This window comes from Lepisma saccharinum, chromosome 2, assembly GCF_977018435.1.
Source record: "Lepisma saccharinum chromosome 2, izLepSacc3.1, whole genome shotgun sequence".
Classification (NCBI taxonomy): domain Eukaryota; kingdom Metazoa; phylum Arthropoda; class Insecta; order Zygentoma; family Lepismatidae; genus Lepisma; species Lepisma saccharinum.
Genome location: NC_139230.1, coordinates 202,684,110 through 202,700,242, shown reverse-complemented (window position 1 = coordinate 202,700,242; position 16,133 = coordinate 202,684,110). Strand labels below are relative to the sequence as shown.

At 38.1% G+C, this 16,133-nt stretch overlaps 1 protein-coding gene across 1 annotated transcript in view; it reads left to right on the top strand.

The window, feature by feature from the left end:
* The first annotated feature begins 1,511 nt into the window (after positions 1 to 1,511).
* Positions 1,512 to 16,133, top strand: part of LOC145981025 (small lysine-rich protein 1) — a 28,159-nt gene continuing 13,537 nt past the window's right edge. The window contains exons 1-2 of the mRNA XM_083114126.1: positions 1,512 to 1,705; positions 3,816 to 3,863. Coding sequence (XP_082970252.1) covers positions 3,858 to 3,863 — 6 coding nt within the window. The 5' untranslated portion in view covers positions 1,512 to 1,705; positions 3,816 to 3,857. The remainder of the gene's footprint in view (positions 1,706 to 3,815; positions 3,864 to 16,133) is intronic.

Here is a 16,133-nt window from a genome sequence, read left to right as displayed (position 1 = left end):
CCCTTATCAGCACGAGCGTCACCAGAAATATTTGTAGAGGGAGTTAGGACATAGAAAGAACTTGATTCGTACAAATAATAATGACAATAATCATTATTGTTATTTTACAATAACTATTATAAGTTATTAAAAATATACTAATTTCAATCCAAATTTATTGTTATTATTACATAAATGGAGAGACTTTGCTCATGGGCGGAGTTTGAGCTTTTGCTTTGGGAGGGCCAGACTCTGGGAGAAGCATATGATGTACCTGAGGGTTGTTGAATATCCCTTAGCGTATAAGGGGTCCAGAGACCTTCCCCCGGATTTTTTTTTTAAAAAAACACAACAACTTAAAAACACTGAGTTCTAGGCCTTTTAGATTTGAAAATGTTAAATTTCCTCGCTTAAGTAAACAAATATTAATTAGTATATTGGTTGTCATTTTGAAAAGAAGCAAAACAGTACGATTATTTCATTTTGCATTTCATTAATCTTTTAGTGATATAATACTCGTATTACTTTAAAAAAGTAACGGTACAATAGTAAGCTTCAGAAATTTTAGAAAAAATAAATTGAAAAGTTCCTTTGATGCCTCTGCAGTAACTGTTGATTCAACACAAAGTCATTTTACGTTTTTCTTTCTTCAAACTGTACACATCAATCAAATCGTCTAAGACCCGCTATTGCGGCGCAATTACCACACATGCCAAACGTCAAGTTTTGCGGTATGGCTTCATAACAAAAATGTAGTAATTGAAAATCATGTTATTTTTTTTGTCTTTTTTAAGTTGGAGGGCCTGGCCCCTCCAGAACTCCGTCTATGACTTTGCTACTCGATGCATCGTATCACTGAATGACACAATTGTTGTCCATTAATTTTCTTATATTTTGTACAGTTAGTGTACTGAAAATCATAGTTATTGTATTTTGTTATTAACTTTTACACAATCGTTCAAAAAAGGCTTTTAACAATTAGTGGTAAATTTTACTCATAAAGTTTATATTCTGTGACCTCTCACAAAGAAAACTATAGGTTTTGAAAGCTGTGGATCCATTTATTCTTTGGATTAAATTGTAGAATATAAAAATATAACCTGGTTGCTCTATTATACACTTAACTCTTTTCGATGTAATGCAGTTTTTACTGTGGTTATAACTTTATTTCTGTTATTAACAATAAAAATAACATTTAAATTAGATATTTGTAGGATTTCGGGGGAGAGGGGGGGCGCTTCAGCCCCCTTAGCCCTCCCCCTGGCTACGTGCCTTCGCTTCCGTGTAAGATAACGCTTAGGGATCTTTCAGACCGAATGACACCCAAGCGACTCGTGCAGTATGTCACGTCGCTCCGGTGCGAAAGTTGGTCTCCAAGTGACGCGTGGCACTTGTCACTTTGATCAGACAGCTTCCTCAAACATCAGAAAAGGAAGTTGATAGCAGAGCATAGTCTTTAAGCTTCGAGCAGTCAGTTTCAGTTGAGGCTTTTCTAGTTTCCACATGTTTTGGCTTAAACCCTGGAACCAACAGTTCGCTTAAGCAACGACTCATCAGTCTCTACCGGAGGGTTCGTGTTTTTGTGCGATTCACACGCTGCGTTGCTTAGGAAATTGTTTGATCGATTCCAGCTTACATTCTCTCTCCCCTGTTCTCCGCACATGCAACCATTCTGTTTTACCCAACGAAGGGGCATTTATTTACCATCGGATAGCAACACATAAAGGTAAGTTTGCCCATGTTCATAGGAAATCCCCAAATTATAACTTCTCTTTGTAAACAGAGTAATTGCTAATGATAATGCATATTGGTGGTGTAAGCTTTGTTTCTTAATTTCTAGCTTGAAAATGTTGAATGTGACGTAGATGTTTACATTTCTAATCGTGCATGTTTAAGACAAAGCTTTAGTAAATTAATGTGTACTGACACAGGGGCTACTTGGGACACTTTATCCCCCACCCAAAAATCTGGTTTTACAAAATTTACAAGTTACACTTATTTCGCAAAAATTGTCCTAGTCGGAATGGAAACCTTTCGATTCTGACCCTCCCCCCCAAAGTGAAGCCCCAAGTTCGATTCTGCCTCTAAAATTTAAGCTCCAAGTTACGTACTGGGCTACTTTTCTGGATTATCGGGGTCGTAGCATCATCACCTTGATATTTTTTTTAAAAATTGAAAAGGTTCGATACCCGGTGGAGGCACATAGTGATTCGGATCCTACTTTTGTGTTGTTACCTAGGTATTTTTATTATTTAGTGTTGATTTCTGCCCCTCTAGATTATTCGTGGTGGTGAGTATAGTTGATGATTACATGCCTTATCCAGGATTTGAACTTAGAACTCCTGGCATCGTAACGTGTTAACCACTTCACAATAGAGACCAGCAACAGTTCTCAAGAACAAACAATAACATTACGAAGTATGCTTTTTATTTGCAGTTTTCTTTGTTTTACTGTCAATGGATTGATTATAAAGTATGGGAGAAGTCCAGATCGTGTTTCATTGCAGTTATTTGGCCTCCACTATGGCGTAATGATAATGTCGCCGCCTTGCAATCGAGGGGTCTCAAGTTTGATACCCGGTGGAGGAACATAGTGTTTGGGATCCCACTTTACAATGTAGGTCCAGACCCGATTAGCCTATTTGAGCATAAGGTTGACTTAAAACTCCAAATTAAACCCGAAGGTATATTGCGCCAGCAATAGAAGCGTCCCATCTGTGTCTATCCTTGGCAAGATCAAATCTTTCTTCAAGTCCATCTTAATATTGTTATTCCATCTTCATCTTGTCCTTCCTAGATGGCTCTGATGGCCCGCTTTCCAGAAATATTCTGCTTCCCATTTAAGGAACACCAACCATAATGGCAAGTGGGTTTCTTAGACGTAAGATACTAATTCACACAACACAACCCTCATTAGTTTTGAGCAGAGGCGCTTTAAAGGCTGGCTACTTCTCGGGGCGTCCCCCCCTTGAGCTTCGCCAAAACCTTTTTCTGATCTAAGTAAGCGTGTATTTGTTTTTAAAAGAGTTGCATTTCTGTAGACAACAATTAATTGCAGTTACTACCGCATAACGTAATAAGTATATTGCAAAATCATGTAGCAATATAAGCTAAGAGATTGCTGTTATTTGGATATCATTATGTAGTTATTAAATAAATTCATATATACAATATACGTACTCTTTAACATATTTTTTATCGACGGGTGGTGAAGAGTAGGGGTACTAGGGTAGAACGTTAAGGAGTGGAAAATTTTATCTTGATACGCTCGTGGATATGAAAAAATGTTAGCTGTTCAACAAGATGTGCTGCATCCTGAGGAAACAGATAACTTTCAAAATCCATACATTTCGTTCTTTCTACAGTCTCGGTTTTGGGCTGCTGCCCCCACCTCCCCTTCTAGTGGCGGAGGGCTTGCATGTCGTTTAGTTATTACAGGATCAATTGTTCTGATCCATAATTCTAATCTGATATGACTCTGTATATAAATATTTAGTTTATGATTTTCAAGAATGTTTTATTAGTTCCATGATCCGTTACTCTGATTTGTTACGATTGTAGACAAATGTTTAGTTTGTTGTTTTCAGATGATTGTTTCATCGGTTGACTTGTTATTATAATGGTTCTGTTGACAAAACGTTTAGTTTTGTGGTTTCCATTTTAGTTTTTTTATTGATTGATCCATAAATCTAATTTGTGGTGACTCTGTCACAATTCTTAGTTTGTCATTTTCAGTTGAATGTTAAATCAGTTCACCCGTTATTCTAATTCCAATTCTAATTTATTAATTAGTGATTTTCAGTTGAGTATTCTATCCCACTATCATTTTATTGCAGGTCGAAGATTTTCGGATTGTTGATGCCACTGCGTTCCCAAACATGGCGGTAAGTTGTTACGGTCCATTGATAGTAATACACTCTGTCTCGAAAATCTGTGGAGCAAGGTCACGCATAATGGTAGACAAAGGGAGGAAGCGAATGGATGGAGCAAAGCAGTGTGCGCGGATGCAAACGGCTGGTTTTCCCCATCCATGCAGTCACTTTCCCTCTCACGTGTTCATTGTCGAGCCCTTTCGAGTCTTACTTGCGCAGAGGACTTGTTTTTGCTCCAGAGATTCCAGGAACAAAGTGTAGAAACACTATTTCTCGCAAACTACGAGCGACATGATAACATAATAATTTTCCTCCATCCCTTAGGTAAATTTATGGTCTTCTGTAATCGTAGTTTCTACACCTGAAATTGTAGTGAAAATTGTCTTCTGATTTCAGACTTATCTGCTGATAAACGTTTAGATTTCCAGTAATTTTTCTTATTTCGTTGAAATTGCACTTTTTCATGTTGCTGATATAATCACTAAATTTTGACCTTCGCATATACACAAACTCTCTGTCAGTGCTTGTTTTCTGGAAAGAAAGTTTCCGGTACTCTTCAATTTTGTTTATTATTGTTACTCTATATCATTATCAGAATTACTCAAAATATTGTGCTGTATGTTCGTACATGATCGTGAAGTTAAACACACATTTCTTTCGTTACATTAAAATATAATTAATTTTACTCTCACCTGAAAAAGGGTGCCGGTGCGGCATAACGTTACGTACCTCCAGAAAAAAAAAAATCACTACTCGCAGTTCTTGTGAAAAATTCGAGTATGTTTATTTACGTCGATTTGTGAATTTTGGAAAATGGATTTGATTGATTTGTATATTGCGTTTCTGTGCATGGTGTTAGAAATTAAAGATTCTAAATTGGAGACCGTGGAGAGGCATAGAGAACCGGGAAGTCCTTCAGAGCGCCAGACACAGCGGTGGAAAATAAAATAATTTAAAATTAAAAACTAAAAATGCTATTCTTAGAATATATATTTAGAATATTTATTTCTGAAATGCGAGCCCTCAGACTGTACGCATACATACCAGGTGTTAGTTTACAATTATGTAAAGATATAATGTTACATGAATAACTCTATATCCATACACAGCTATACAGGGTAGAGTTCGTGTTCACTCTACAACAGAGGAATGTTACCGTAGTACACCTATACAGGATGGAAAGCACAGAAGTCACTCCTGCCCCGGATGCTGTCCCCTATCCTCCCCCCCTATCTCTCCTATGTTATGTCACACCCTTCACTTTCCCTTAAGGCTTGCAAAGTTTTCCTTCGTTCTTTCCAGATAGTGTTCAGATAGATACCCAGGGCTCTGATGTCACGCTGAGCGCTCTCCGTCGGCCAGCTCTCCTGAATCATCGTACGCAGAGTACTTTGTATCCTGTTCGCAGCCTCGTCTCCCCATCTAAGCTATTTGTTCGGAGCTGACCATGAACACTGGACGAGAATGTGCTCCCTTGTCCAAACATCACCACACAATGCGCAGATTGCACTCCCGTCCCGCCCCTTCAGCTTGTTCTGCCTCCATCCTCCCAGCAGAAACCAGGCTAGTCCAATTTTTTCTGTCATTGAGCAAAAACTAATGAGTTAAAGTGTTGTCAGAGCCACGAATGGTTTGCACATAAAGATAAGTTAATTTCACTCGGATTGTTAGGCAAACAATAGGTATACTCAGTGCTTTTTATCTGGGAAGAGAGGTTCCGATACTCTTCAACTTGGTTTGTTATTGTGTTCATCATCAATGTACGAATTAAGCGTTTTGCTTTTGGGGAAGATGCCCACTCTGTGGCGTATTTGTGATTTCAATTCTGGAGGTGTCTTTTTATGGGTTTGCAAATTTGTATATGTTACCAGTTAGTAAATTAAACTATTGCCTTGCGTTTCTAAGTACCTTAGAACATTTGTTCTAACCTACGTCATTAAATCTTATGATAACGTTTACACGTAATTTAGAAGCACTTAGTATAATTACATTATAAGAAAACCCAAACTCATACACAAACGAACTTAACACCGCAAGCTTGACCAAATTTCTACTGTATTACCAAATTCAAACTTAATGTCCATCTAACCTACGTACAAGTTTCTTGTGAACACTTTAATACATGTAAAATATCAGCACCATGCCATGAAAACTTAAGTGGAAAACAGCCGGTTGGAATGCGATGGAACTCTATTGTCTCTACTCCGTGACATTGGTCAGTTTCAGAATGTTGTCCACACGGCTGCATACTTTTCGGCAGGGAAACCTTTGATGACTGGACCATTAATGGATGAATGATTTTTCAGTTGTGTTTGTTACATAGTTACACAATTTAGAAGTACATAATTTGTATTCATGTCCAGATATTATTAGAATGATTAAATCAAGAAGACTTAGGTGAGCAGGCCATGTGGCACGAATGAGAGAGGAAAGAAGAGTTTGCAACATTCTTGTTGGGAAACCTGATGCTAATAGACAAGTAGGATGACCAAGACGAAGATGGAGGGATAATGTTGAGATGGACCTAAAATAAATTGGTATTGATGGAAAAGAGTATATAGATCTTGATCAGGATAGGGACAGATGGAAGGCCTGTGTTGCTGCAGCCATGAACCTTCGGGTTTATAAAGGCTAGAGAGTTAGTTTGTTACATAACCCTTTTCGGCGGGCCAGACAACTTCAAGTCGGCTTGAAGATCTTGCACTTTTAGCGTTCGGCGGGCGGAAGTTGACGTCACGTCGTGCAGAGTGAAGGCGTACGGGCATTCAGACGCCTTACAGCTATCTTGCAGCCCAAGCACGTTAAGGAAAAGTTGACTCGTTTCGTCTGCACAAGATCTTGCAAGATGGCGGCGTGCGATTTGGGATAATGTTATTGTGGGGATGGCTATAGTTATACATGGCGATGTCTGACAACATTATTTGTACTCAAGATAAATAAATGATCTTTGAAAATGTTGAAATATTGGTTTGAAGTGAGAGAAGTTCATTGTTTTATATGAAGACCACGTTCACTGAATATCTCGTCTGCTTTAAAGAACGAAGAGCGTGACTTCGACACAAGATTTGAACAATACAATATACTTTAATTAATGCTAAGTATATATCCATAATGAGACCTAACGTGGTAACATTTTTTTTCTTTTTAGAACAAATGTTTTGATTGAACTCGGAATATTATGAAGCTGAATATGAAAATGAACTCAAAATTGATTTTAATTACTTAAATACAATTAATCGTGTGACCAAAGATGATATACCATATTTACCCTCTTTCCTACTACTTTACTAGCTACTTTTTTCATTCTTTCCTAAATATATTTTTTCTTTATAATTTTCCCCTTTGCAGCTTGTATGCTAGTTGTTGCATTGATTAGTTTCATCCGCAGACTGCATCTGACTTTTTTTTTTGTCGTCCGGCGATAAGTTAAGATGATCTTAAGCTGGAAGTTGATAATCACGTGTTTCCTCTCAGATACATCTTACAGTTGTCTGGCTCGCCGAATGCGGCTATAGTTAAGAAATGGTATAATGTATGGTTTAAATAGCTACTTTGAGGGGGATAAAAACATCCCTGGCAGGGATAAAAATAATTTATTTTTGCCAGGGATACAATTTTTTTTGGGGAGGGGGATCTCCCCGGCAACCTCCCGTTAATTCGCACACTGTTCATAAGAACTCATGTGCGTCCCCTTGTAATTAGGATTTGATTTGATTTGAAGTTAAAATTTTGGGAGCGTCAGCACTTAGGCTATTTTGCTCCCGTCACATTATACGGGGGCCAGCCCCTTATCATTACAAATAACAACTCGAACGTTGCATAACTAAAAATTTTAAAATGTTCTGACTTTTGTTAAAAGCTGAGGCTGTAAATGGACACTCAGCACACACAAAGACAAAAAACAGGACAACACACACAAAATTATACTGGCCATAGTGCCAGTCGCCAGAGCCTCAGTCTTTAGTCCAGGGTGCACTACGTGAAAGTGAGGTTGACATTTGGGTGTACTACGTGGAAGGTCACCCCTTACACCCCTTGTAATTAGGAAAAATTGCCTACTTCTTCTTCCTTCCTCCCTCCGTTTTATTTGCAACTCTTTTGTCTTTTTTCCTTGTATATTCTTTCTAGACCCTTTCTCAGTTTTATCACCTTCGTGATTACTTTATCCCTTCTTGACCATTTCTTTTTCTATGTTTACCCTCCCATTTTCTTTCAGTTTTTGTTTATTCTCTTTCTATCCTCTATCGACCTTCTGCTATTCCTCTTCCTTCTCTCTCTATATATTTTGTGGCTTCTCATTCTATATGTCTCTTTGTACCTCTTGTTTTTCTATTTTCTTTCTCTTTCCCTCTCTCTCTAATATCTATTTCTCTCTTTCTTCCTCTCTATTTGTTTCTCGCCATATTTCTTTCATTCTCCCACGGTGCTATATTTATCTTTCTCTCTCCCCCTAAACTCCCCCGATTTTGAACTCGTCCCCTCAAATAAACAAATAAAATACCAAGAACTCGATTGGCAAGGCATTACAATTAGATTTAATTTGATATTTGTTATTTAGCGTCGCTTTCCTTCCACGATTGGCTAATCGGGACGATGATGATGAGTGATGATATGATGAAGTTGATGAAGAAACACAAGGAACACCCATGCTTGGGTCGGGATTCGAACCCGGGACCCCTGGCGTCATTACAATTAGAAAAACACCGAGTGTGGATTCTCATGTTATTGACTTGATTTGGTTTATTTTACTTCGCTTTTCTGCCACTTTTGACTAATCGCGAAGATGAGAATGAGTGATGATATGATGAGATTGATGAAGGGACACTCACAAAGAACATCCATGCCCAGGCCGGGATTCGAACTCGGGGCCCCTGGTTTCGTAGCGCGATGTGTTAACCACTCCGCCACGGAGGCCGGCTCATGTTATTGACAATGACACATATATGGAAATTACACACGCAATAATCGGGGGTTCTGGGTTCGATTCTCAGTAACAGCAGAGTTTCCTATCCCGCTTTGAGCTGCAGGTTCAGTCCCAATTAGTCTGGTATAAACTAAACTTTAACTTTGTATTTTAACCAGGGTTGTTAACAGTCCAGGAACCAATAAATTCTAATGGGTTCTATTGGGTTCCACTGCAGAACCGGAATCTTTTTTCTCGCACAATTTAAATTCGGTCCAAGTTGCATATTGTTACATTGAAAAAAGGTTCCTGGACCGTATTTAAATTGATGCGGGAAGAAAGGTTCCTGGACCGAATTGAAATTCTTCCTTAAAAAAGGTTCCTGGACCGAATTGAAATTCTTCCGTAAAAAAGGTTCCTGGACCGAATTGAAATTCTTCCGTAAAAAAGGTTCCTGGACCGAATTGAAATTCTTCCGTAAAAAAGGTTCCTGGACCGAATTGAAATTCTTCCGTAAAAAAGGTTCCTGGACCGAATTGAAATTCTTCCGTAAAAAAGGTTCCTGGGCCGAATTGAAATTCTTCCGTAAAAAGGTTCCTGGACCGAATTGAAATTCTTCCGTAAAAAAGGTTCCTGGACCGAATTGAAATTCTTCCGTAAAAAGGTTCCTGGACCGAATTGAAATTCTTCCGTAAAAAGGTTCCTGGACCGAATTGAAATTCTTCCTTAAAAAAGGTTCCTGGACCGAATTGAAATTCTTCCTTAAAAAAGGTTCCTGGACCGAATTGAAATTCTTCCGTAAAAAAGGTTCCTGGACCGAATTGAAATTCTTCCGTAAAAAGGTTCCTGGACCGAATTGAAATTCTTCCGTAAAAAAGGTTCCTGGACCGAATTGAAATTCTTCCGTAAAAAGGTTCCTGGACCGAATTGAAATTCTTCCGTAAAAAAGGTTCCTGGACCGAATTGAAATTCTTCCGTAAAAAGGTTCCTGGACCGAATTGAAATTCTTCCTTAAAAAAGGTTCCTGGACCGAATTGAAATTCTTCCGTAAAAAAGGTTCCTGGACCGAATTGAAATTCTTCCGTAAAAAAAGGTTCCTGGGCCGAATTGAAATTCTTCCGTAAAAAGGTTCCTGGACCGAATTGAAATTCTTCCGTAAAAAGGTTCCTGGGCCGAATTGAAATTCTTCCGTAAAGAAGGTTCCTGGACCGAATTGAAATTCTTCCGTAAAAAAAGGTTCCTGGGCCGAATTGAAATTCTTCCGTAAAAAGGTTCCTGGACCGAATTGAAATTCTTCTGTAAAAAGGTTCCTGGGCCGAATTGAAATTCTTCCGTAAAAAAGGTTCCTGGACCGAATTGAAATTCTTCCGTAAAAAAGGTTCCTGGACCGAATTGAAATTCTTCCGTAAAAAAGGTTCCTGGACCGAATTGAAATTCTTCCGTAAAAAAGGTTCCTGGGCCGAATTGAAATTCTTCCGTAAAAAGGTTCCTGGACCGAATTGAAATTCTTCCGTAAAAAGGTTCCTGGACCGAATTGAAATTCATTCTAAAAAAAGGTTCTTGGACCGAATTTATATTCATCAGGATAAAAGGTTCCTGGACCGTATTTAAATTGATCCGGAAAAAGGTTCCTGGACCGAATTGAAATGCTTTAAATGTGAAAAGGTTATACACTGTCTGGAACTCATTTACGTTTGCTGATATTCTCTCCCAGACCGGGATTGAATTTATTTACAATTCCTGGACCAGGGTTGACCGATCAAAAGTTGCCTTCTACGTTTTACGTTAGAATGTCACACTGCGGTTGCAGATAACGTAGCACAGGGAAAAAATCAAAACGCTGTTGTTCTCTCGTGGGCCACGTTCAAAAACTCCCTTGTTACTGTACATAACGCCATGGACTATATTGAGTTCAAACAAACTCGTCACGTGTTGCTCTGGCCTCTGGCATCCGATCCAGGAACCTCAGCCAATAGGAGCCGTTGATGAGGTAACGTGAGGCTGCTGTGTTCCCAGCAGATATCTCAACAGGGACGGGCAGTGCTGCTGCAACCAAGGGAAGGAACGCGCGCGAGAGAATGGGGCTACATGGAGAGACGCAATATGACTGCATCGTTTGCGTTTCGCCCATTTCTACCTTGTATACCTTAGATTCTCGAGACAGCCAGCACCTGGATTAGTCTTTCATGCTCACAAGTGGATAATTGTTTATCGTCAGATCCGTATTCGATCCAAGTTGCGTATTGTTTCATTTCAATATGGAACTTGGACCCTATTTAAACTGTCTTAAAAAAAAAAAAAGGTTCCTGGACCGAATTTAAATTGGTTCGGAAAAAAGGTTCCCGAACCGTATTTAAATTGATCGTGGAATAAAGGTTCCTGGACCGAATTGAAATACCTTACAGATAAAAAGGTTCTTTACGGTCCAGAACCCATTTACGCTTGCTGATTTTCTCTCCTGGACCGGAATTGAATTTAATTAAAATTCCTGGACCTTTAACAACCCTGATTTTAACTCATAAGTCTGTATCTTACTGTCTGTATTCGACAAGAATATACAGCGAGCAAATGAAAAACAGAGGATTCCCCTGTTTTAGACAGTAAACGCATCAGAGTATTTCCACTCGCGTAAGTAAAACCTAGTTTTATTATCACTTTGGCGCTGTTTATCCTTCTTACCTGTAACAATGATAACGCATCTGTTAAATTGCAACTCCTGGATTGCTGGGGGGAAATAAATGGGGCACCAAGAAACCATGAAATGTGGGTCAAGTATTTTCGAAAAAAAGAAGAAAATAAATCCCTCCTGTTCAGGATAGTGCCCATAAAATGTCTTTTATTACCAGCTCTTTGGAGGTGAGTTAAAGAAAAAAGCAGAAGCCTGTTTCGGATGAGACATGTCTCTCAAGATTGAGGAATGATAAAACTTCTGAACTGGAAGAATTTATGGCTGTTGTGACTTTTACACATCTGTCGTAAATCCAAATTTTTGGACGTTTAAGAGGCGTATCCTAAACCACTAAATCAATAAACGTTATTAATTTACTTTCTTGAAATATCAATACAGCGGACTATTTTTAATTCGAACTCCAAGGGGACACGAAAATATTCGAATTAACAAAAACACCACGTCATTAAAGATGGTTTCAGGGGGAATAAACTCCTGTTAGAATTACCGAGTAATTCGAATTATCCAAGTTCGAATTAAAAGGAGTCGACTGTATTTGCAAACTTCAGCGATTTATGAAAGTGAGTAAGATTAATTCTGATATCAGGTAGATAACGTATGGCACTGACTACTAAAACACAAGCCATAACTCCCTTACGGTCACATGCACACCTTTGACAAGCTATTGAGTACAATTAACACATGAAAATAGCTAATATAACAGAATTCAAATAAAAAAGTTAGTTGATGATTATTTCACATCAAAGAGACAGGTGTTACTCCCTGACCTCTGAAATTTCCACAATTTTTGGTGAGTCGACGTGGATCCTATTATCATAAAATACAATAATTTTGATAAGAAATTAAATTTCTCCCATTTATGAGGATTTTTTTCTAAAAAATGCTTTTTTACGAAAAATTTATGTCAAGCTAAAAATTTAACGGCTTATTTTGAAAAAAAATGACTAAGGTTCAAAATGGTATTTCCAATACAACACTTTTCTACCAACTGTTCGAAGTTTTCATTGGTCGAAGTTGAATTTTCAGATTTTTATAACTCCCGTATTTGCTCTATGTCCTATTAAGATTTGTTGTGATTTTCCGTGTAAGAGATAGAATGTGTTTTGAAAATTACATGAAGCGGTCGGACGAGTTAGAATTCTGACCTGACCTCAGTGGCGGAATGTTTATCACAGCGCGCTACGACGCCAGGGGTCCCGGTTCGAATCCCTGCCTGGGCATGGGTGTTCTTTGTGAGTGCCCCTTCATCATATCATTACTGATCCTCATCGTAGCGATTAACCAAAAGTGGCAGAAAAGCGACACTAAATAACTTAACGCTTCTTCGGCTTTTGTATATTTCGTTATCGCGGTGAACGTACTTACGTAGCCAAGAAACTATTGATAATATGTAGGCAACAGCGACACTACACCACATGGATGCTCTAGAAGGAATTCAAAGCATACGTAATTTTTTAAAATTTTGGAATATCATGGCAGTTTTTGGAAAGGACAGGAAAAATTCTAAAAAAACTGCCCTGCCGTCGGCCAAAGGTCCAGCCAAGCCTTAAAAATATGTTTCCTTAATGATTTAGCCAGTCTCTGTGATCTAGCAGTTAGTGAAGATATTTCCGAAGTGAAGATCCTGAGTTCTAAGAGCAAGATGATGGCGCACTAGGCAATACAAAATATATTGGAAATTGTTCAATGATGTTTACATTTTTTTACTCCTGTTCACTGCCCTATGTAAACAAAACTAGGGAAATGCTAAAGCTACCCTAAATTTTAAGTAAAATTTAATCTTATTTAATTGAATCGGTCACACGAACAATGTTGTAATCAAGAGTTTTGTCAATATAGACATTAAGTTGAAAAAATAAGTGTTTTTGGTTTTATTTATTTAGTTATTAACCAGTCGCCTGTAACAAAGCTAATGCTCCACTTACAATAGACATTACAATTTGATTTGCTCTATACAATATCATTTACATAAATACATAATACATGATACAAATACATAGTAATTATTACACAAAACCTTAGATAAATACGAATACAAAAAGTTATACAAATACAAAAGTTACACAAATAGAAAAAAAAATTACAAATTTTGAACAGAGGAGAAAACTAAAGGACAGAAGAAATAAAAAAATAAACGAGTAACAAGCTATAAAAGCTTGAGAATAATAAAGAAATTATACAAATGCCATTATTTAAATAAGAAACAGCAATAATCAATACAAAGCAAAGTTCAAATTTGAATTCATTTATATGTATACAAAATGTAATTCTATATACAGATATATGAGATAAAAGCTATAAATTGTATTTGAGACTATAAATACTGTATATCACTCTAGAATTGGATCTGTTTTATTTGTATATCTAATATGTTATTTAAACTATATAGAAAGTTTTTAATATTAAAAGCAAAATCCAAATCAATTCCATTCGAGACAATATTATTATGTTTACTTAATAATCTAATGATTGGAGAATTTTGATGGAATTTTGTGTTTGATTTATTGCAGTAAAATGGTTGTCTTACTCTTAATACCTTATAATTGACGTTAAAGTTTATCAACTGAAAAGATTTTCACACTCAAGTATACCATTAATAAGTTTGTATAGTAGTATATGGTCAGCCGTTTCGCGTCTTCGTTGAAGTGTATCACATGAGAATTCATTTAGTAATTTAACATAGGAGATGCGATCTGAATATGAAGATCTCTTGTATGTTTTGTAGTAAATATGTCGTAAAAATTTATTCTGAACTTTTTCAATTTTATTGATATGGCATGACATACTCTATGTGATCAAAAGTATCCGGACACACCGCGAAACGTGTGTTTATCATAGAAGGCGACACAGTACTGCCATCTACCGTGTGGAACACATAGTCAGCGAACTCAGTAGTCTGCAGACAGTGTGGGACAGTAGTATGGGATTGTCTGAGGAACTCACAGACTTTCAACGTGATCAGTTGGTTGGGTGCCACTTGTGTAGGAAGTCTGTGTGTGAGATTTCCACCCTCCTAAACATCCCTCTGTCCACTGTTTCCGATGTTATAGTGAAGGGGTGTGTACAACCCAAACGCGTGCAGGCCAACCTCCCATGTTGACCTCCAGAGACCATCGAGTGTTGAAGAGGGTCTTACAGCATTATCGTCAATCATCCATCGCCACCATCACACAGGAATTCCGAACTGCTTCAGGATCTACTCCGAGCACCATTACTGTTTGGCGCAAGGTGCGGCAACCTGGTTTCCATGGCCGAGCAGCTGCCCATAAGTCAAACATCACACAGACAAATGCCAAACGCCGCCTCGTGTGGTGCAAGGAGCGTCGAAACTGGACCATAGAACAGTGGAAAACCGTTGTGTGTAGTGATGAATCACAGAACACAATGTGGTGATCCGATGGTAGGGTGTGTGTGTGGTAAATGCCTGGTGAACGACATCTACCAGCCTGTATAGTGCCGACAGTGAAATTCGGAGGTGGCGGGGTTACAGTGTGGTCATGTTTCTCCTAGAGGGGGCTTGGTCCCCTTGTTGCTGTACATGGCAATGTCACGACACAAGCTTACGTTGACATTTTAACAGCTTTCATGCTGCTTACAATCGAAGATCAGTTCGGGGATGACCATTGTGTCTTTCAACAAGACCGAGCACCCGTCCATACTTCTGGGATTATGGGGGAGTGGTTTGACGACAACAACCTCCCACTAATGGACTGGCCTGCGCAGAGTCATGATTTGGATCCCATAGAACATCTCTGGGATGTTTTGAAATACCGACTTCGTGCTAGACCGCACCGATCCAAATCAATACCTCTTCTCATTTGGGCGCTCTGCGAGGAATGGGCTGCCATTCCTCAGGAAACCTTCCGGCACCTGATTGAAAGTATGCCTGTGAGAGTGAACGCTGTCATCAAGGCTAAATGTGGGCCAACACTGTATTGACTGCCAGTGTTCCCGATGGAGGGTTGCCCAAACTTGTACTTTATTTTCAGGTGGGTGTCCGGATACTTTTGATCACATAGAGTATATGGGTTCCATACCGTACTCCCGTATTCTAATTTTGTTCGTACAAGATTATTAAATAAATATACTAAAGAGTTGATATTAAATAAATCTTTGGAGTTTCTTAAAACAAAGCCAAGTATTTTATAAGAGTTGTTAACTACTTTTTCAAATATGAGTATCAAAGGTGAGTTTGTTGTTTAATCATATTCCTAAATCCTTGGTAATGCTTTTTCTACTTAAAGAATTACTGTTAATTATATATTTGTGAGTGTATCTTATATGTCGTCAAGCAAAGGAAAGTCCAAAGCATTTATTGGCATTAAAAGAAAGCTTATTTGTTTGTGACCAAACGTAACAATTATTTAAATTGGATTGGAGAGCTAGACAGTCAGTCTCATGATTTACTCTCTTGTATATTTTTACATCATCGGCAAACAATAAGCACTTGGAGTATTTAATTGTTCGTGGTAAGTCATTAATATATAATAGAAAAAATAAAGGGCCCAAATTTGAACCCTATGGTATGCCTGAGTGCACAATAAACGGAAAAGAGGTTACCTGATTATATGTTACAAATTGGGTTCGATTACTTAAATAGGAAGTTACTAGTTTTAATAAACTTATGGAAAAGCCAAAGTTTGATTATTTCTAAAGGAAAATTGAGTGGTCTAATTTGTCAAAAGCTTTG